Source organism: Parasteatoda tepidariorum, chromosome 7, assembly GCF_043381705.1.
Source record: "Parasteatoda tepidariorum isolate YZ-2023 chromosome 7, CAS_Ptep_4.0, whole genome shotgun sequence".
Classification (NCBI taxonomy): domain Eukaryota; kingdom Metazoa; phylum Arthropoda; class Arachnida; order Araneae; family Theridiidae; genus Parasteatoda; species Parasteatoda tepidariorum.
The window spans coordinates 23,827,688-23,849,411 of NC_092210.1; the positions used below are offsets into that span (position 1 = coordinate 23,827,688).

General features: G+C 30.1%; 1 protein-coding gene across 1 annotated transcript in view; it reads right to left on the reverse strand.

The window, feature by feature from the left end:
* Positions 1-21,724, reverse strand: part of LOC107444016 (collagen alpha-1(XVIII) chain-like) — a 118,711-nt gene that overhangs the window by 34,757 nt on the left and 62,230 nt on the right. The window contains exons 10-20 of the mRNA XM_071183185.1: positions 19,696-19,794; positions 16,264-16,398; positions 15,537-15,599; positions 13,142-13,273; positions 9,967-10,086; positions 8,906-8,926; positions 8,681-8,800; positions 7,954-7,978; positions 2,985-3,091; positions 1,611-1,724; positions 613-730 (exon numbers count right to left, since the gene is read on the reverse strand). Coding sequence (XP_071039286.1) covers positions 613-730; positions 1,611-1,724; positions 2,985-3,091; positions 7,954-7,978; positions 8,681-8,800; positions 8,906-8,926; positions 9,967-10,086; positions 13,142-13,273; positions 15,537-15,599; positions 16,264-16,398; positions 19,696-19,794 — 1,054 coding nt within the window. The remainder of the gene's footprint in view (positions 1-612; positions 731-1,610; positions 1,725-2,984; positions 3,092-7,953; positions 7,979-8,680; positions 8,801-8,905; positions 8,927-9,966; positions 10,087-13,141; positions 13,274-15,536; positions 15,600-16,263; positions 16,399-19,695; positions 19,795-21,724) is intronic.

Consider the following 21,724-nt stretch of genomic DNA (forward strand, 5'->3'; position numbering starts at 1 on the left):
TATATATTGTTTTATTCTGTATAGTTTTATTATTATTTCGATTTTTTTGGTACTTTTCACTTTATCGGATAGAACTATTTTGCTTTCGTTATTATTACTGCAATATTAGAAAGAATTTTAATTTGTACATATGATCATGCGAGTTGATGATGAAATTTTACATTTCCGTTCTTTTTCTTCCTTTAAATATTTTAAACATTTTTAAACACTTTTTTACTAGCAGCTCATGCCCAGTTAATAAAACTAATTAATTTCATTGCTAATCTTTCTCATCTTTAATTCTTCGCCTCTTTATTGAATTTTTTATCTATCTATATATGTATATATTGATTTAATTTTTCCCCGTCAAATTTGAATTGAAAATAAAATATGCGTTTCCATTATTTGGTCACTATAATTTAACCTATGTAGGTGTAACAGATCTCTTCAAACTAGATAATAAGTTATAAGAAATATTGGCGTTACTTTTAACTGAACTATTAAGAGAACAAAAACAATTAGAGTATTATTTTAGTGAAATTGTTGGTGTCAAGTAAGTAGGTTCATATATTAGTATTTTTTTAAAACAATCATTTAAGTTTTTCAATAACTTTAATACGAAATAAAAAATACCTTTTTTACCAGATCCATGCGTTACGTTAGCCCAAGTAGCTCCTGACGCTGAACCAGCAGGAGGCCCCGGTGGACCAGGTGGACCCGGGGGTCCAGGAAGGCCTTTTCCTGGTGGACCCTTTCAAATAATTTTAATATATTTTTAAAAAGTTATTATTAAGCAGAATATTTTTGAATGATATAGGAAGTTGACAAAAATGATTCAGTATTTTTACGAATGTGAAGAATATATTCATATAAGAAATATAGTGGTATTGGCAAACTATTTGAAAAGTGCAATATATTATGTTGATGTAGATATTGAATCTTATCGAAGGTAAGTGCAAGTGTTATATTAAGTACCTATTTCACAAGCTGTCCCTCGTTACTGTTTTTGTTATTCTAAATTTTATTTATTTTTATGTAAAATAGCAGGTTTTGAATTTTTAGACATTATTACGACTGTTAGATAACTATGGTTTAATATTTTACATAAAATTAGCTGAAGCATTTATTATAAGAAACAATGGCACGTCCCATACAGCTCATGTTAGAATCAATGGACGGTTACATACATCTCATGTAAGGAGCAATGGACGATTCTATGCATCCCATGTAAAGAACAATGGATGGCTTCATATATCTCATGTGAGAAACAATGGACGGTTCCATACATCTCATGTAAGGAACAATGGATGGTCCCATACATCTCATGTAAAGAATAATGGGTGGTTCCATGCATCTCATGTAAGGAACAATGGATGGTCCCATACATCTCATGTAAAGAACAATGGGTGGTTCCATGCATCTCATGTAAGGAACAATGGATGGTCCCATGCATCTCATGTAAAGGACAATGGACGATTTCATACATCTCACGAAAGGAACAATGGACGGTCCATACATCTCATGTGAGGAACAATGAATTGTTCCAGTGTATGGACATTTGTACATGAATCTTTTCTTTTTTTCTATAAAGGAATTTTTGTGGAGGAAAAATATAGCAACAGTACACGTACTTGTGGCCCTGGTGTTCCTGGAGGTCCTGGCAAATAAACATACTTGTCATCAAGCTCATCAATATAAGATACGGGACCAGGTGGTCCTGCAGGTCCTGGATCTCCTTTCAAACCCTAGATAAATGAAAACAATTTAAAACAAATAAAAAAAAATGTGACGCATATATACTTAACAAGCAATTTCTTGATTCTGTTTATCACGAAATGAAATAATGTCACTAGTTCATTGAAATGATATCATGGGTTCAGCTAGAAATTTTTACTTCGGTGTTAAAAACATCTTTTTAGTTCAATTTGTTTAAAAATTGCATGTATATAAAATAGTTGAAGGAAGTTTATTTTTGCATTAAAAGCCTTTCTGCAGTTTGAATACATGATTTGAATACATGATTTGAAAAATTCAGTTATTTTTTTCCCCTTTTTTTCCCTTTCTTTGGCACAGGTAAGAAAAATGAGACTAAATTATCTCAATAAATAGAATTCGATTTTAATTAATCCTTCTAGTTTTATTTATTGTTTGTAAAACTTTAAAGTGTGTTTTTTTTAAAAATTAAAAATAGTCTTTTTTTTTTAATGTATCTCAAAATAATAATTTTAAGGTTCGAAATGAAAACAAAATGAGCAATTCCAATAAGCAAATCAAACATTGAAAAAAAAAAGAAAAAGGAATGGTTAAAACTTCCAGAATATGGTAAGATTTACCATGTTTTTCTATGAGAATACCAAAAAACTCAGCTATTTTTACTGAAGTTCTCTGTTAATGAATTTGGTAAAATTAATAATAAAATATGATTTTATAATATGTGATAAAATTTTGGTAAACGTTGTAAAATTTTTTAATTTTTTCTTAATATCTTAGAGCGTGCCATGGCCACATATTCTGCTAAATTTGCTTTTCAGTTCTGCATTTTTTTACTAAATGCGTGGTAAAAAGAACTATACTTTTGAAAACCTGTATTTCCAGAAAATTATAACTGTATGAAAGCAAATATTACCTATTTCATTATCATACAGTACGTTAATTTTACCAAATTTTTTTTTCTCCACGTATAATACACGATTATGAAAAACATATCAATGTAGAAAAAGATGAAGAAAAAAAAAAACCTTACCAAATTTGAATAAAATTTTTTTTAAATATTTGTACCCGTACGTAGTTATCAATAGTGTAAAAAAAAGTCACGTGACTTCCTTTAATACTACTACTACGAAAAATTTGTAAGAAAATTTTATGAGATAGAAAGTTTAAAATGCAAAAATTAATTTTTTCTAATAAAGTAAGAGTCGATTTCAGTATGATCAGCAATCATCATTAGCAGAATATAAAACAGAATGTGCAGGCGATTGTTTTATTGAATCAGTGTCGTATTTTACCTTCATGCCGGTCAATCCCATAGGTCCCATTTCTCCGGCCACTCCTGGGACACCTGGAGGTCCTTGAGGTCCAATTGGGCCCCTCTCACCTTTCTCACCCTTTTCTCCTTTAAAAAGATACCAAAGGCAAATAAGTTCAATCATTATGTATGTAAAATACTATTCAATTATTAATAATAGGAAAAGAATAATAGATTATAGATTAATAGTTAATTGTTAGAATAGAATAATAGATTATTTTTTAATAATAGAAAAAAAAGAGCATCATCAAATAGTAGAAAATTATGTAAACACAATTGGTCTAATTGCAATAATTGTGTAATTTTAAAGTAGAAAAATGTGTTATTCTAGTTTTCAAAATACGAATTTCTTAAAAATTTTATCTCTTATAATTAAAGGCACTTAATTAACAATTTAATCTAATTTTTACTAATGAGGCTCAACAAAAATATTCCTTGTTGAAATGGATTAAATAAATTAATTCGTATTAAATAATATACGTTCCATCCCAGATAGCAATGCAAAGTTGATTTTAGTATCAACAACAAGGTTTATAAATGATTAGCAAATACTTGTTTGAAAACAATGTTAAATTACAAATGCTATAGTTTACGCATTATGAGGCTTGCATAAACTATCATTTTATTGTATCTGCCTTTACAAAACAAAGCTAGAAAAATTCTCTGAAATCGAGGATGAATCCTCATTTGCAAATCAAAAATTGAAAACAGTCTCAAACTGAGAACAAATTTACCTTCTCAAGGTTTATTTTAAATTTCAAGACCCTCACCGAGACAAGGTTTATTTGCACAGGCTTTTGTATACTATCTTTAACAGATTTAAAATTAAGGTTGGCCTAATCATTAAGTTTTCGACAGAAACAAAATGTTGCATTTGAGAGGAATATATGTAAAGCTAGAATGGAAAAAAAAGGGCAAATACAAAGTTTACAATCAAAGCTAAACGAAAGGAAAAAATTTTTTAAAGTTTTTTACATGCCTTTATACAATCTTTAAGGAAACAAGATTGGCATACTAATATTTTTACTAAGATTAAAAAAAATATTAAGTAGTCAACTTTTTTATGTCAGTCAAATGAAAATACAACGTTTACAGCAAAGTTGCCTGCTATCTGGGATGGCTTTCATTTCCCTTAAAATTAGCATGAAATGCAGTTTTCATGTTATTTATATAAATAATTTTTTTAAGAAAGTCTGCAAAATGAATTAGAAAAGTGTGGTAAGATATTTTTCACCTCTCAAAAATGTTATCTCTTATAATATAAACCATGGACCCGCGATTTTGATAGATTTTTGGATGCTAATTTCAGGAAGAAAAAGAAATCTGTCACGTACGCATTTTTTTTTTCAAACTTAACTTTCGTAACCACAAATCTGAAGACTTATAGTCTACTGAGGAAAGGATTAGCATTTAGTTTAGTAAGTCATGACTACTTGCTACCAACTTACTTAGTTATTAAAAGTCTGCGATGTGAACGAACTAAAAATACAGGGTGTTTATAAAGTCCCGGACCCATTTTGATGTTTAATAACTCATAAAATAATATAGATTAAAATTAATAACATAAATGGTTAGATAGACTCAAAAAGTTTCGCGGCCCTTGTCAATGAACTTCCACTTGTGCTTCTTTGTCGCACGGAGAATATCAAGACGATAGTCAATTTCACGCCAGGTAGCGGCAAGCATGTCGACATCCGCAGAGGCTATTGCGGTTGTATTTCTGGCTTTTAGGTCATCAATGTTCGACACGATCCTCCTGTAAATCCTCAAATAAAAATGTCCAGCGGCGTTATATCAGGTGATCTGGGTGGCCAAGGAATTGAACCTCCTCGCCCAATCCATCATAATGGAAAATGGTCATTCAAAGAACTACGAACGACGATACCCCAATGAAGTGGTGCACCATCTTGTTGCAAAAAGACATGTGGCTGAAGCTCTTCTAGTTGTGGAAATACGAAGTTTTCCAACATGTCTAAGTATACGACTGATGAGACCGTCTTTTCTGTAAAAAAGAAAGGCTCAATGACTCGGGCGTGCATTAGTCCACACCACACATTAACCTTTGGAGAATCCCTTTGTGTCTCACGGTATTCATGGGGGTTTTCAGATCCCCATATGCGCACATTATGGTGATTAACAATGCCAGAAACATGAAAGGATGCTTCGTGGGAGAACATTATGCGCTTCAGAAAATCAGCATCATCTTCTATCCTTCCTACCATATCTGTTGCAAATGCCATCCTCCTAGGCCTATCGCCCGGTTTCAAACCTTGAACAATTTGAACTTTGTATGCATGCAGTCTTAATTGATTCTTAATAACCTTGTACACCGTCGAAATTGGCATATCCAATTCTCTTGCCTCTGATCTCACAGATCTTCTAGGATTGTCAAAAAATGTCTGTCTGACACGCTCAACGTCAAAATCACTTGTGCAGGGACGTCCGGAACGTTTCTTATCTGCGATACTTCCAGTTTCTAGAAAATTCTTTTTCCACCGCAAGATGCTGCTTTTTGATGGAGGATATTTTTGGTAAATTCTTCTGCAATTTCTCTGTGCTTGCACTATCGATTTCGTGTCTATGAACCACCATAAAATCTGTGCTTTCTCTTGTGGTCTATGCATTCTCCTTAATATCCGCTCGAATAAAACATCACGTAGAAAAGTACTACATAGAACAAACACATCAAAAGTAAACATAACATTGCAATAGTTGCCAAAAACAAAAGAGAAAAGAATTCAATTAATAAGCAGACGATATTTAGAAAAGTACAGATATTTAGACTGGAAAAGAAAATTATCTGAAATTAACCACACGCGCAGACGATATTTACAAAAGTTAAGATATTCAAACCTGAAAAGGAAAATATATGAGTTATTCCATCGATAAATGCCATAAGTTTGTTTATATCTTCAGTATTTTATGAGTGTATTTTATGAGTGTTTTATGAGTGTTTTATGAGTGTATTCAGTATTTTATGAGTGTTTTCAGTATTTTTATAAACATCAAAATGGGTCCGGGAATTTATAAACACCCTATACTGTTAAATAATTAAGTACAAAATGCTCTTATTTGAGCAAAGTATAAATATTCCTATGTAGACAAATGAGGTATTGTTTGTTACGTACTTTATTTCTCTGAAATGAGCGAAATTAATTCCCTAAGAATGCAGGACAAATAATTTAGAATTTGCTTATGCTTCATGCATAGTGCGTAAAATAAAAACACACTACTCGGAATAACTTTTGATCTAATGATTAGATCTTCGCGTTCTAATACTCAATCTTAATGATTCGAGGGAATGATCTCAAATATGCTAATTAATTAGTGAAGACGATATTTTAAGTTACGAAATCAGATACTGAAACGTTCTTTCTCTGAATAAACCTACCTTTTTTTTGACGGGTTCGAATTTCTGACCCCTAAAGTATGGGAGAGTAGCCGCAATGTAGGAATTATAGTTCCAATAATTTGATTTTGAACATATCTCGAAAACTTTTAAAGCGAATTAAACAAATTTTTGCACACAATTATAAAATTCGCTTATCAAAAAGAAAAAAAAAATAGTAATTTAGAGTATAAATAGTTGTTAGTACTACTTTTTATTCTTCTATTTAATAAAAGTCGAAAATATTCGAACTTTTAAGTATACAATTTTTTACATGATTTGTAAAATATACAAATTTTTAAATACAAAATTTGAGCTGAAGTTCCTGGGAAATTGAATTTTAAAGAAGTTATGTTTTCAAAATTAAATTTTTCACGGCTTAAAAATAGTTTTAATGTAGTTTCCTAATGTAGTTCAAAATAGTTTTAATAGGCTTAAAAATAGTAATTATGTAGAGTCCGAAAAACGAGGTTTTCTAGTTTTTAAAGTATTATTCGACCATAAATTTAATCGCCTGTTCCAAAGAAAAAAAATTATCAAATAAAGGAAGGCTGGAAATTGTTTTTTAAGTTGTAGTTCGGACCCAATATAGATATACAAACCTTAGGTTAGTTAATATGAACTTAATGCTTCAACGAATATTTTGAATTTACTGAGATGAAGTGGGGGAAAATATTTTGAACTCCATGTCCAATCGATTTTGTTTTGGTTTCATTCAATTATAATCTCAATTCAATTACAATTAATATCTTACTTGACTTAGACGAGCACTTAAGTAACATAAATATGAATAATCAGAAATTTTAATTTTTTGTTATTTTCAGTTACAAAATCTTTTTCTAACATTTGTTTCATTACTTCTATCAACTTAAAATCTGTATTATTCAGATAGTGTAAAAAAAGTACTAAGGAAACTGTATGACATTTATGTAGTAATTCACAGTTTTAAATTTTTTCCCCCATAACCCCTCAATAAACTCAACATGGCGGCATTGGAGAAGAGGGCTAACTTAATGCATTGAATATTTATAACTATAACTGGCGTTGAACAGCCACTTCGTAGTCTTGTAACTTTGAACCAAAACCAGAAGACAAAGGAACTCCTGAATCAAGCATTGGGACAAACTAGCCTACACGGAGGATTTTTAGATGGAACTAATCCACATTTGCGTCACATAGAGAGGAAAACCACGAAAACTTCCCACGTTTTGCCAGATGGCAAGGGAGTTCTAACCCATGATCCGTTAACCACTGAGAATATTTTACGTCAGCACTGTGGTCAGTGTGAGCCGGGAGAAGATTTCGTAGCAACCAGTCATAGCTGGAATTCGAACCTAGGTTACCTTGGCGAAAGCTCTAATCCCCTGATTTACCTAATGCATCCATTGGACCCATATGGCAACTTTTCAAACAATTTCTAGCGTTCTTCAAATTGTTTCCAAATTGAATTTTTTTTTTATAACTCGGGAACTAGGCCTATAATTCATACACATCTTCAACTATTATTTCGTGCTAGAATACAAGAAGTAAAAATCAGACAAAAGAAAACGTGAAATCTCACCCTCTGTAATGATATCCAGTCCATCCTTAAACGTGAGGCAGATAAAATGTTTAAATTATAGATTAGTATATTTTAAGTAAAAAATTAATAATAATCACGTAATTATGGTTATTAGTAAACAAATAATTTAACTGTTCTGCGCATATTAAATAGTGTATGTAAAAACATAAGCAAACAATTATGCCTTTGTGCAGTAAACTATCATTTCATAAGAATTTAAAGATTGCTTCTTTAGAGTTGATTATACAAATAAATAATTGTAACAGAGTTGATAATATTTTTTTAAAGCAATATTTCACTGCAATTTCATAGGAAGCTAACTTTTTGTCATGATGTTAAATAAACTTTATTTAAACTGATACTAACATAAAATATATAATTATTTTCCATTTTATTAAGAAAAACATACAATTATTGAAAAGTTAGAAAAAAAATTGTAATATGAGTTGGGCTCAGGGTAGGTGCCCTGAAAGCCTTTCTGCAAGTCATAACTTGTGATCATACTATGATAAAAAATCGAGCAAAAACAAATTCTTAATCTTTTTAATAAGGGCGTTTATACTTTAAATCCAACTGAAGCATATAGGGTTAGTTGTTATTTGACGGAAAACATTGCACTGTCACTATAAAATGTTTAGGCTATTTTATAGAAATAATTCAATTCTGAATAAAAAATATTTTTTTATAAAACTATTTTTTTCATGGAAAGCAATGTACACTTGATTACCGGATTTACATATCCACCAGATCCAGGGGGTCCAGGTGCTCCTCTGTCCCCCTTTTCTCCTTTAATAGCTTCACCAGGTTCACCCTTTTGTCCAGGATGCCCGGGTATACCTGGACGACCCTAAAGTAATAAAGAGCAAAGAAAAAATTTTTTTTTACCAAAATATTATCAAATTTACTTCAAAAATGGAAATATTTAACTATTAAGGTTTTAATTTTCTCTTACTTGTTGAACAGCAAACTCGTTCTGAAACAAAAAAAAAAGGAATAAAAATATTAGTTAAATAACAGAGTGAACGAAACTTTTAAAAATACAATGAGCCATCATTTTATAACAGAACATTTTTAAATAATCGATGCATTTTGAATATTAAAATATAATTGAATACTTGCGACTTAAGAAGAAGAGGATCTCTGATACACATACACACCTCAGCTTCAACTGGTTGTTTATCAAGTGCTCAAGTCGAATTAAGTTATTCTATACATACGTTAGGAGGTTAATTAACTTGAAATTAATTAAATAAAACGCTGTATCACATATCGAGTTTGTTAAAATGTTATTCATTCTTGTCTATGTCTTTTATTTGACCTAGATGTATTATTTGTTTCTGCATTTTATTGGGACCGTGATTATTTTTATTCCTGTATCTGACAACTTCGTTGCATAATTAGTTTATGTTTTACATGGCTCCGTGCTTGTCTTTGTGTTAAGTAATAAATAAGCCAGATCTTTCTTTCTGGAAGTATATGCCACTCAAGAGAATTCATATTTGACGGGCTAGGCTTATTCCAAATAGAGTGAAAAGAACAGTTGCTAACATAAACAAATGCCACGTTACAGCAGCCAATAAGGATCGATATACACATACTGCGTCACCTTCAGGTATCTAATTGGATCCTTGCAAAGGACGTAATCGTAGGTAAATCCTGATATTTGTCGATTCAGAAACCAATCTTGTTCAATACACATGCGTGACGTAACTGACAGGTATCCAATTAAATCTGAATTGAATTACGTGACCAGGCATCATCACTTCACTTCTTCTCGAGTCGCAAGTAACCAATTAAGCTATGTTATCACATTTCTTTTCATATCACGTGATATTACAAGTTTCATATTAGTATTTAAGCATCAAACAATATAAAGTAAAAATTAAAACAGTTTTTCTCACAAACAAAAAAAAATTTAAATAGTAGTTTAAGGCTTGCATTATATTTAAAATTAAAAAAATCAAGGATAAATTTGATTTAATTTCAATCAACTTTGCTTAATGGTATTAGTACCGGGAAACCCGGAATATCGCTTATGTTTCCGGGTTCTCCTGGAGGTCCCGGTGGACCTGGGGGTCCGGGATATCCTCTTTTTCCTCGACGCCCTCTTTCTCCCTTTTCTCCTTTTTCTTCCTAAAAGAAAAAAAAATTGTAATTAAAATATATATTTTCACTAGTATTTCATTCATTTAGACTATTTAAGTAAACATTATATTTTTGAAACAATACAGATTGAAACCTAACTATTACTATCTTCATTTAAATAACTTAGATATTGATTTTGTAGTATGGAATATACTTAAAAACATTACTTACAAAAATAGGAATACATTCTTGAGTATAATAAAACTTTTCCAAATGTCTTTTAACCTGTCATGAACTAGATTATATGATCCAACTAAATTTCAGATGTTTAGTCAGTTTTTAACATATATTTTGCTGTACATATACTGAAACTAAATATACTTACATTAGATTTATGACAAAAATAGACAGTATCTATCAGAAGCATGTATCTATAACTATGGAAATATATTTAAGAAAAAAAAAACTTTCTTTTCTTAACTTTTTTTTTTAAACTTCAGAAGCTTTTTTCTTCAGAAAAGCATCGATTATTATTTTTTTATTTCTTACTATGAAACTATGAAGGTATCCGAAGTGACACTCGCCAATCAGCAATCGTCTACCGCCAATGTTATTTTTACCGATTGCTTTTTTTAAGTTCTGAAATCATGTATAAAATTTATTTCGAAGTAATTATTTCAGTTATAAACGATAAAAAAGTTATTAAGTCCGTAAAAGTATATCAAAACTATATATACTTGAGATATACTTTTATAGTTTATTATAAACTATATATTTATAATAAACTGTAAAAGTATGTCAAAAACTACAAATTTTGCCTCGAATACGTCGTTGCATAGCGAGTATAACTCATTTCGCAGATGAAGTCAGCTATAAAAAGCTTTTTTAATTTGATCCTTAATCGGAAACTATAATATTTGCGTTTTAAAAAGAAAAATTTAAAAGATCAAAGTATAGACTTAGATTATATATTCCATTATTTCGAGCAATACATTTAAAATTTCCTGTAAAACTCTACATTTCATAAGTATCTTATAACAGCAATTTATTATAAACTTGAAATTAATTTCTTATAAGTATCTTAAACGGGATTTTTCCGACTGCATTATCTATCACGCATTTCGGAAAAATTGATGCGAACTCTTTACATATTTTTGTGAACAACTTACATTTCAAATGATTTATAAATCTGAAACCAAATAAATGAAATAGTCTAAATGTTTTTTATATGTTATTATTATTTCATAACCAAAAAAAGAAATTGTATGAAACAAATTCAGATTGCGTCAAAAAACACTTCGAATACCATCCATGCCATTGTCAATAAATCCATATTACAAAAAAAAATGAAGAAGAAAAAAAGCACTAAGCATCGATAAAATATAAATAGTTCAATAATAAAATAAGCTTAATACAAAAACATATATTTGTTTATCGTAATTAAATTTGCCTAAGGAGTTATAATGTTAAAAGTTTCGTTTGCGTACTGAAATGCAGGCAACACAATCGGAATTAAAAATTCAAGACCTTTCCCTCCTTGTCAATGAAAGCGAAATTCAATTATTGTATTGGTATTCATTGTTGTATAAAGCTTCAGATAAAACTTATTCCATGTTCCCAGCAGATATTGATTTTTTTTCATTATATTTTATTGAAAAATCAAATTTAAAACTGTACCTTTTTGGATATCAAAAGTCTGTAAGTCGATCTATTTTNTCTAACGTATCTTTCAGCTGATGGGTGTTACCAGGAGGATACTGTCGTGTCCCAAGACGTCTCCCTAATGCATCCCACACATGCTCTATGGGATTTAGATCTGGAGAGTAAGCTGGTCAATCCATTCGTATGATATCTTCACTTTCCAGTAGCTTTTGAACATTAGCAGTACAGTGCGGCTGGGCATTGTCATCCATAAAAATGAAGTCTGGTCCAATGGCCCCTCGGAACAGACGCACATGGGGTAGGATTACCTCATTGCAGTAGCGGTCTCCAGTTACAGAACCTCGGTCGAAGATCTGAAGCTCAGTCCGCCCGTTCAACATAATGCCACCCCAGACGACAACTCCAGGACCACCGTAACGATCACTTTCCGCGATGTTATTGGGGTGAAATCGAGCTCCAACCTCTCTCCAGATCAACTGACGTTGAGAATCGCTTGTAGCACTGAAACGACTCTCCTCTGTGAAGAGGACGCGACTCCATTGATGAGGTGTCCAGGTTTCGTGTTCTTTGCACCACTCTAAACGGTGCCGCCGATGGCTAACTCTTAAAGGTATGCAGCGTTCAGGATGTCTAGCAAATAAGCCACCTTTGTGGAGGCGTCTGGCCACTGTAAGTCTTGATACTTGTCGTCAGTGTCAATAAATCCATATTACAAAAATAATGAAGCATCGATGAAATATAAATAGTTCAATAATAAAATAAGCTTAGTACAAAAACATATATTTGTTTATCGTAATTAAATTTGCATAAGGTGTTATAATGTTGAAAGTTTCGTTTGCGTGCTGAAATGCAGGTAACACAATCGAAATTAAAAATTCAAGACCTTTCCCTCCTTGTCAATGAAAGCGAAATTCAATTATTGTATTGGTATTCATTGTTGTAAAAAACTTCAGATAAAACTTATTCCATGTTCCCAGCAGATATTGATTTTTTTTCATTATATATTTTAATGAAAAATCAAATTTAAAACTGTACCTTCTTGGATATCAAAAGTCTGTACGTCGATCTATTTTGGAATACGTCTCATACCCGTAAACGTAATTTAGAGACGTGGACTTGATCTTAAGCTTAATATAACTCTTTAGGCTTAATATAATATTACATTAGGCTTAATATAATATACTACGCACCAGAATTTATCCTATAGAAAACTATATATAGAAAACTATATATAGAAAACTATATATAGAAAACTATATATATTTATATATAGAAAACCTTTTCAACGACTGGTTCGATTGAAAGTTTGCATCCAATCATACTAAGTCGTTGTTCTTTTTTTAATGAAATTAAATTATTTATAGACTCCTTTTAAAAATATTTTTTTACCCCCCCCCCCTTTAAGACATCATTGCATATTCCCTTAAAAAAGTATTCTTACTATGATAAGAGTTCCATCAGGTGCTATGTGTGATATAGGACCTGGTGCACCTGCTGGACCTATAGGACCAACGTCTCCTTTTGGTCCTGGGATTCCAGGTATTCCATCCATCCCAGAATCACCTCGATCACCCTAGTGAAAACAAAGAAAAATATTACAAGTACCATTAGTAATTTTTATTAAATATGTTTAATAATATCTGAAGAGCATCTTCCAGATTTGTAAATTGTTTTGAATTATCAATAAAAATATAGTTTTTAAAAAGAAATTTTCTTTAAATTAAATGTAATAACGAAATGGCGTTCTTCCTTCTTCCTTTACATAACGTATTGATAAATTTGTTTATTATTCAAGACAAATAATGGTAATAGATTCATTTTTATATCCTTTATATAAAAAAAAACTAATATTCCTTATAATAAACTAATAATTCCAAAAACTAATAATAAATTAATTTATAGGGATCATGTCATAGAAAAAACTCACACAAAACAGTGTTAAGTTAGAAAGCAAAAGGCGAGAAAATGCCTGACTAGTGAAAATGGAGACTACAATGAAGACGAGTAGCAAAAAACTAAGAGTCTTAATTACTAAAACTTCATAATAGCAGCCAAACTTTCTTCGTAAGATTTTATTTTTATTTTTATTTTATAACCGTCGTTGAACAGCCGACTCAATTTCTGGGTTTACGACTATTCATGTTAAACTTCGTAACCTTGTGACTTTGAACCCATTCCAGAAGACAAGGGAACTCCTGGATCAAATATAAGGAGAAATTTACCTTCGTGGAGGACTTTTTGATGGTACTAAGCCGCATTTGCGTTATCTGGACAGGAAGACCTCGAGAACCTTCCAGGATTAGCCAGACACATGATCCATTTACCACTGAGGATATTTCACGTCAGCACTGTGGTCGGTGCCAGCCAGATACGGAATTCGTATCGACCAGCCGTCGCCGGGATCGAACCCCGATGCACCTCATTCGAAGGCGAACGCTCTATTCCCTGAGCCATAGCGGCTCTACTTCGTTAGATTCAATACAAGCTTCGCATGGACATTGGAAGATTCCTGGCAATTCCCTAAAGTCTCCAGAGGCAACGTTAGTTGCAGCGGTCTGCCCACCAAATATAGCTGCATATCTGGCGACGAAAAGTAGCTGAATTTAAAGGCTCTGAGAAAAACTGATGCTTAGAAAGCGTCCTCTTGTCCTTTTCTTTCCGCCCCCCCCCCAATGTATTATGAAAATCGTTTGTCTTAACAAGTAGCACCACTCCTTAAAAATGTGGATCACCGAAGTCAAGCATCACTGGCTGCGGTCAGTGTGCGGGTGGGTGACCACTTGGATCAGTCTGCGTAGGGACCGAGGGTGTGCGGTATTGGTCCTCGTTAAACTGTTCTACCGTAAAGTGCATGACTTCGCGTGCAGATCGTTGGGCAACTGAAGCGGGGGTGCCATCCCCTCTGCAGAGGATCAAAATTGTGATGGCTTGTCTTCGGATCATCCTCAGGGATGTTTCCCAAATAGTCGCCAATAGCCCAATGTGCAGCTCTGGTGCGACGTAAATTAACTACAACAACAACAACCTTAAAAATGTGTCAACTAGTTTTACAACAACTTGCATAATGTATGCAGTGCTTAGGTTATTAATTTCAATGTCCTGATTTTTTTTATTTTATTATTAGATAACGTAGTATCAATTAACACGTTGAATGTCATGGGGGTCACCGGTGACTGGCACTGAATTTGTTCGTAGCGCCATGGGGGTCACCAGCGTCCGGCGAAGCCATGATTATTAGAAACAGATAATTCGAGTATGAATGCTTTTAATTTTTTTTACATTGTTATCGATTCTAAAATGGTTTGAAGAAATTAATGCAATACGTACTGAAAAAATCATTTCGGCCAGACGGTCAAGCCATGTAAAATTAGCGTGGTATTCAACACGATAATAATTACTAAAGAAAGAACTTAACTAAAAATTTTGTCATCCTGAAAAAAGTCTACAATTTTGTAAAAGCTTATAACAAGGAGCAAAATAAATGGAAACAAAAAATAAATAAATTTTGAAGTTAAAAGTTATGTAAGGTACTGAAAATTCCATACCTTGAAATATATTCTTAACGAAATTATATAATGATTTGTAAACAAACTATTAAAAATAAATGTTTGTGGACAAACTTATTACTTGTTTTCGAAAAAATACTGAACAGTCTAACACGAAAGTAAAACAGGGCATTTTATTAACTTTATGTTGAACAAAGTGTTGCAAATTAATAAAAGAATGTAAAAAAGGAATCTCTAAGTTATATCGAAAAAAAAAAGTTTCTGTAAAATTATATTGCCATTTCAGAACCATACTTAAAAAGAAAATGCCGGCAGTTATGAAATACGTACCTTTTCACCGTCGGTACCGGGAACACCTGGAATTCCATCTTCGCCTTTATCTCCTTTTTCACCCTTTAAATATTATTAATAAATTAAATTAAAAACTGTATCAAAAAGTGGTTTTAAAATGGAATACTAATATTGTGTTAGAATGTTTTGAGATCAAAACAAAATTACGTAACAAATATAGACTAAGGATAATTTATTTTGAAAAATATTAGAATGTTTTGAAAAATTTGATCCTTATGTTAATCAAAATTATAAGTTTATTTGTTTGAAAAGTATATATTCTCAATTTTCATACAATTTACTGCTTGATTCTGCAACAGAATTAGACAAAAAGATAATTTATGTTTAAAAAGATTATGTTAAGATGGTTATTAAAATTAATAACCATCTTAAACTTCTGGGAATGCTAACAAATGATTTATTTAGAAAAATATAAAAAATATTTTTAAAAGAAATTTAATCCGTATTTTCAGGAAATATAAGAGTTTGTTAATAATAGCGATATTTTTAGGAACATCAGAGATCTTTTTTTCTAATTTTCATGCAATTTACTATTAGATTATACATCAGAATTTGACAAAAAAGTAAAAAATAAAAGTTTTTAAAAATATTATTTCAAAATTAATAACCATCTTAAACTGGAGGGAATAAGTATTAAAAGAAAAGTTGCCAGAAGTCGGTAAAGCATTTTCTTAATACCCTCTTTGTTTGAGTTTGTTAAACATACTTTTGTAACTATCACAGTTGTATCTTCTCCTCCTAGAGGATTGCCTTTGCTTGCTCCAAGGTAACTAATTGGTCCTGGTGGACCAGGAGGTCCCTTGGGTCCTGGTAGTCCTATTCCTGGTGGTCCTATTTCTCCCTGTAAAATATTATTTTCTAAATAAGAATTATACTTATAACCGTCTGAATACTTTTGATTTGACTTGCGCTCAGAGCATTAAGTTTTTCTTTTTATTCTAAAGGATTTACTTCTTATCTTTTAAACCTACCTTTTTCTCCTTAATCTGGCAATCTATGTTCCTATTGAATCTAGTTTCAGATCTTTTAAACATAAATAATACTATTTTTGGAAAAAATTCCATATTGTTTGGTTATCTAAATTTTGTTTATTTAGATATTTATTTTCTTTCACTTAGACTGTGGTGAAAGGTTTCCTTCGGAGATTTTTCACTGTCTATTAAAGAAAACATTTCTATATACAGGTTTTGAATTTATTGTTTTTTTTATTTTTTGATAATTTGGAATTCTAATAATAGAATACAAATAATTGAATTTTAAAAAATATTGCTATGAATTACTGCTATGAATATATGGCTATGAATATATTTTCTTGATGCAACATTGTTCATAAATTTCTACATTGATATATTGATTATTTATGCAATTTTAATTTCCTAAAATATGATAATTATTTTTCTATCAAATAGCTACAACTTTCAGTGCTTTTTTTTAAAAGAAATTATATTGATATACCCGATTAGACTTGTGCAATTTTATTTTCCTTAATAATTTGATAATTATTTTTCTATAAAATACATAAAACTTTTAGTGTTTTAAAAAAAATTTCTATATTGGTGTATTGATTAAATTTATACAATTTTAATTTCCTGAAATCTGATAAATATTTTTCTTTCAAAAAGATTAAACTTCCAGCGTTTTAAAAATTTTTTTATATTGATATGTCTATCAGTTTTATACAATTTTATTTTCTTGAAACTTAAAATTTTTCTTCTTTCAAACAGATAAAACCTTCAGTGTTTTAAAAGAATTTCTATATTGATATATCGATTAGATTTATACATTTTGATTTTTTAAATTCTGATACTTAATTTTTTCTTCAAAGATATGAAATTTTCAGTGTTTAAAAAAACTATATATTGATTACATTTATACAGTTTTAATTTCCTAAAATCTGATAATTATTTTTCTTTTAAATCGATAAAACATTCAGACTTTTAAAAAATTTGAATTGTTTAATTGTCATGTTATGAAAGTTTTGAGCAAAGAAATATATTTTGAATAAATGAAAGGGAAATGTAGAAAAATTATTGCAAGTTGAATGGACAAATTATTGTATAAACAGAATTCAATAAAAATAAGCATTTTTTTCTAAGTTTTAAACTGATAAGCATTTTTACCTTATATTGTAATTGAAACTCATAAGTTGGCTAAGTGTGTTTGGCTCTTAAAATTGCAAAATTATTTAATTAATTAAATAATTAATTATCATTGAGATTTGAATGGCTTAATTTGACCTGCGGCATTTAAAACAAATAATTGTTGAAAGAGGAATTATACTTAAAATGAAATATTGTTCATGAATCTAATAAGATTATAATTTTTCAGCACTATTTTAGGCATAGTCGAATTTATAGTGGACTTTCAAAGAAAGCAACATTAAAGTAAAAGAGAATCTAACTAAATAAGGGAAGATTTATAACGTAACTAGTTGAAATATTCTTCTTTTTTCTCTTTCTACAAATTGAGCAAGAACTCTTTAAAACTCCCATCTCATTTTCCATCTATGTCTCTATCTTTCTATCTCTATCTATCTATCTATCTATNTTTTAAAAAATTTGAATTGCTTAATTGTTATGTAATGAAAGTTTTGAAAAAAGAAATATATTTTGAATAAATGAAAGGGAAACGTAGAAAAACTATTGCAAGTTGAATGGACAAATTATGGTGTAAACAGAATTCAATAAAAATAAGCATTTTTTTCTAATTTTTGAACTGATAAGCATTTTTACCTTATATTGTAATCGAAACTCATATTAGTGTTTGGTTCTTAAAATTGCAAAATTATTTAATTAATTAAATAATTAATTATCATTGAGATTTGAATGGCTTAATTTGACCTGCGGCATTTAAAACAAATAATTGTTGAAAGAGGAATTATATTTAAAATGAAATATTATTCATGAATCTAATAAGATAGTAAGATGGTATTTTAGGCATAGTCTAATTTAAATTCAAAGAGTGGACTTTCAAAGAAAAGAACAATAAAGTAAAAGAGAATCTATCTAAATAAAGGAACATTTATAACGTAACTAGTTGAAATATTCTTTCGTTTTTCACTTTTTACAAATTGAGCAAGACATTTCTCAATAATTGTCTTTAAAACTCCCATCTCATTTTCTATCTATGTATGTCTCTATCTTTCTATCTCTATCTATCTATCTCTCTATTTAGCTCTCTCTCTCTCTCTATCTATTTCTCTATCTATCTCTCTATCTATCTCTCTATCTATCCCTCTATCTATGTAAAAATAACATAGCTTTTGAAAAATTTACATTATACAGTCGGACTCCGATTTAAAGAATTCATAAGAACCAAAAATATTATTCGCTATATCGAGGATAGTTTGTGATATCGAGACCGAAAAAAAAATTGACTAATCTTATAGAATATTCGAACATATCTAATAAGCAAAAACACAAAATAAATAGATATCTTTCACCTTTTATTCAGGAACTTAAAATACGGCCAATGATTACACGCTGATGAATTTGAAATTTTGAAGCATTTCGTGAGTAAGGTTTGCTTAGTTCCTTGATTTCTTACTTTAAAAAGTTTTTTTTCGACATCATGATAAGAAAAAAATACTCCTACATTTACATCTTGCTGTATTAGGTAAGTTTTCACTGTTTCCAAACCATGCAAATCATCAGAAAAAGTAACAGTTTTCACTGGGGATTCCTTATAATCGACTTCTGTGTCAGAATCACCATTCATTGTTTCCTATAAAGCTACTTCATTAACTTCATAAAATTCTTTAAATTGTGAAATTCGGTAAATAGGGTTTCGTTAAACCAGGGTTCGGTAAATAGGGGCTCGTTAAACCAGGTACTTTTATATGATAGTGCTTCACTATAACTTCATAATAGAGACTCTAAATAATTATACATTAATGTGCACAAATAATTATTTAGGGAACTCTAATTTTATCCGATTAAAGGTAATTTTTGTAATATTTTAATGCAAAAATAATAATAATTATGAACGTAAATAAACAATTCAGCTGTTTTTCTCAATAATTAAACAAAAGTACGGCTGATTTCAACTTTTGATTTTTGTTTCCGGAATTCTTAAAAATTATTTTTAAGAAATTAGAAGCAAAAAACTGGATCAAAATTGATTAAAAAACAAAACTTACTTTCGATCCTTTAAGTCCATCATGTCCGGGTATACCAGCTAAACCCCGAGCACCTTGAATACCGTGTTCACCTTTGGAACCCTTTTCTCCTGTGCTACCCTAAACATTAAAGTTCAAAAAAAATATCGTTCTGAAAATTTAAACTATTCTATATTCAAATTCATGCTTTGGTTAGAACTTAAGTTATTATTTAAGAATCAATATATTTAATAAATTATTTAATAACGAACTATTGCAAACACTTAAACTATTTTTTATTCAGATTCATGCATTGGTTAGAACTTAAGTTATTATTTAATCAATATTTTTAAAAAATTATTTAATAATGAACTAGGGCAAAAATTTAAACTATTCTATATTTCGATTCATGCATCGGCTAGAACTTAAGTTACTATTTAAGAATCAATACTTTTAATGAATTATTTAATAACGAGCTATTGCGAAAATTTAAACTATTTTACATTCAGATTCATGCATCTGTTAGAATTTATATTATTTTTTATGAATCAATACTTTTAATAAATTATTTAATAACGAACTCAGCTTAAAACTTTTATTAGACTTCAGTAATTATAAACAACATCAATCCTTATTTTGTAGAAATAAATTCATGTTACGTTCGTGTTTAAGCGTTTCTAAAAATCACTTAATGTGCAATTATAATTGTAATTCAAGATGAGAAACACGGTATGGCAAATATTATTACTGTATCATTAACTTTAAGGTAAAGATTTAACCGATTTACTTGCTCTTAATTTAGTTCAAGATGTCTGAGACAAGTCATTTTACAGAAATAAATAAATAAAAAAAACTGTGGATAAGAGCAATCAAAAATTTTTTTTTTCAAGCTTTATCTTTAAATGCAAAATTTTGTATTCAAACCGTATCTTACTCTAAACTTATGGTAATCTTATCACTTATGAAACTTATAAGAGCCTAACTAGACACCAAGTGAGGTAATCATTTGTGAGGTGCATTTGTCAGTTCAGAAGCCAATCAAGCTCGACACACACGCGTGTCGTCACTTACAGGTATCCAATTAAGTTGGATTTAAGTCACATGGTTAGGCATATACACACTTCTCTTCTTCTCGAGTTACAAGCACCGAATTGTATCTCAATAAATCACGTGTTTGATTTCAGAGAAGAGCTTCTAAGTAATTTCCAAAAGATTTTCTGCACACGAGTAAAATACGACTTTTTTGAGTAAGGATGTTGGTTATCACAGTGTAATACAGGAGCCAAAAGTAAAAGAAAGGGTAAAAACTTTCCTTGAAAAAATACAGGCAGCGACTGGTAGTATTGCCTGCCATGACTCGCAAGAGTTCAGTTTTTGTCATTTTTATAGATTATAAGTATATATAATCACTATTGTTTTTGTGTTCACAAATATCATAAAACACAAGAAAATTAAAAATAAAATTTGAATCAAGGAATAAAAATGCTTAAAATTTGAGTTGAATTAAATAAAACTGAATTAATAAAATTTGAATTTAAATATAAAGATTCGAATTTAAATTAGTTGCGGATTACCCCTCTCTGAAGGATTCGCTCAGTGAGAACTTACGGACTTCGTCTGTTATTTCACAGTAAATTAAGTTTACGGTGCAAATAACATGAAACGGTCTTTTTAAAAAAAGTACATTTCCGTTAAATTAAGAGATTTCGTCTTTTTTCTGCTATTGAGGGTAGTTGCCCCTGAATTTTAAGGACATTTTTATATAGTATATTTTTATAGTGTAGAAAGTAGGAAATAATTGATAATGGAAAAATAATGCATGAAATTGAAATTCAAATAAACCGAATTTTTGAATACGTAAGTACTGATCTAGCGTATTGCCGCGATAGATATTCATCTGAAATAAGTTTTCATTTGTTATCGGAAAACAGATAAAATAATACAACCATGACGGATACGCGATTGTGTGATTAAAATTAATTATGAAAAGAGATATTATTAAACTCAAACTTTATTTAAAAATTATTTCTTAAAATAAATATTTAAATGTAAATGTTATGTATAAAATATT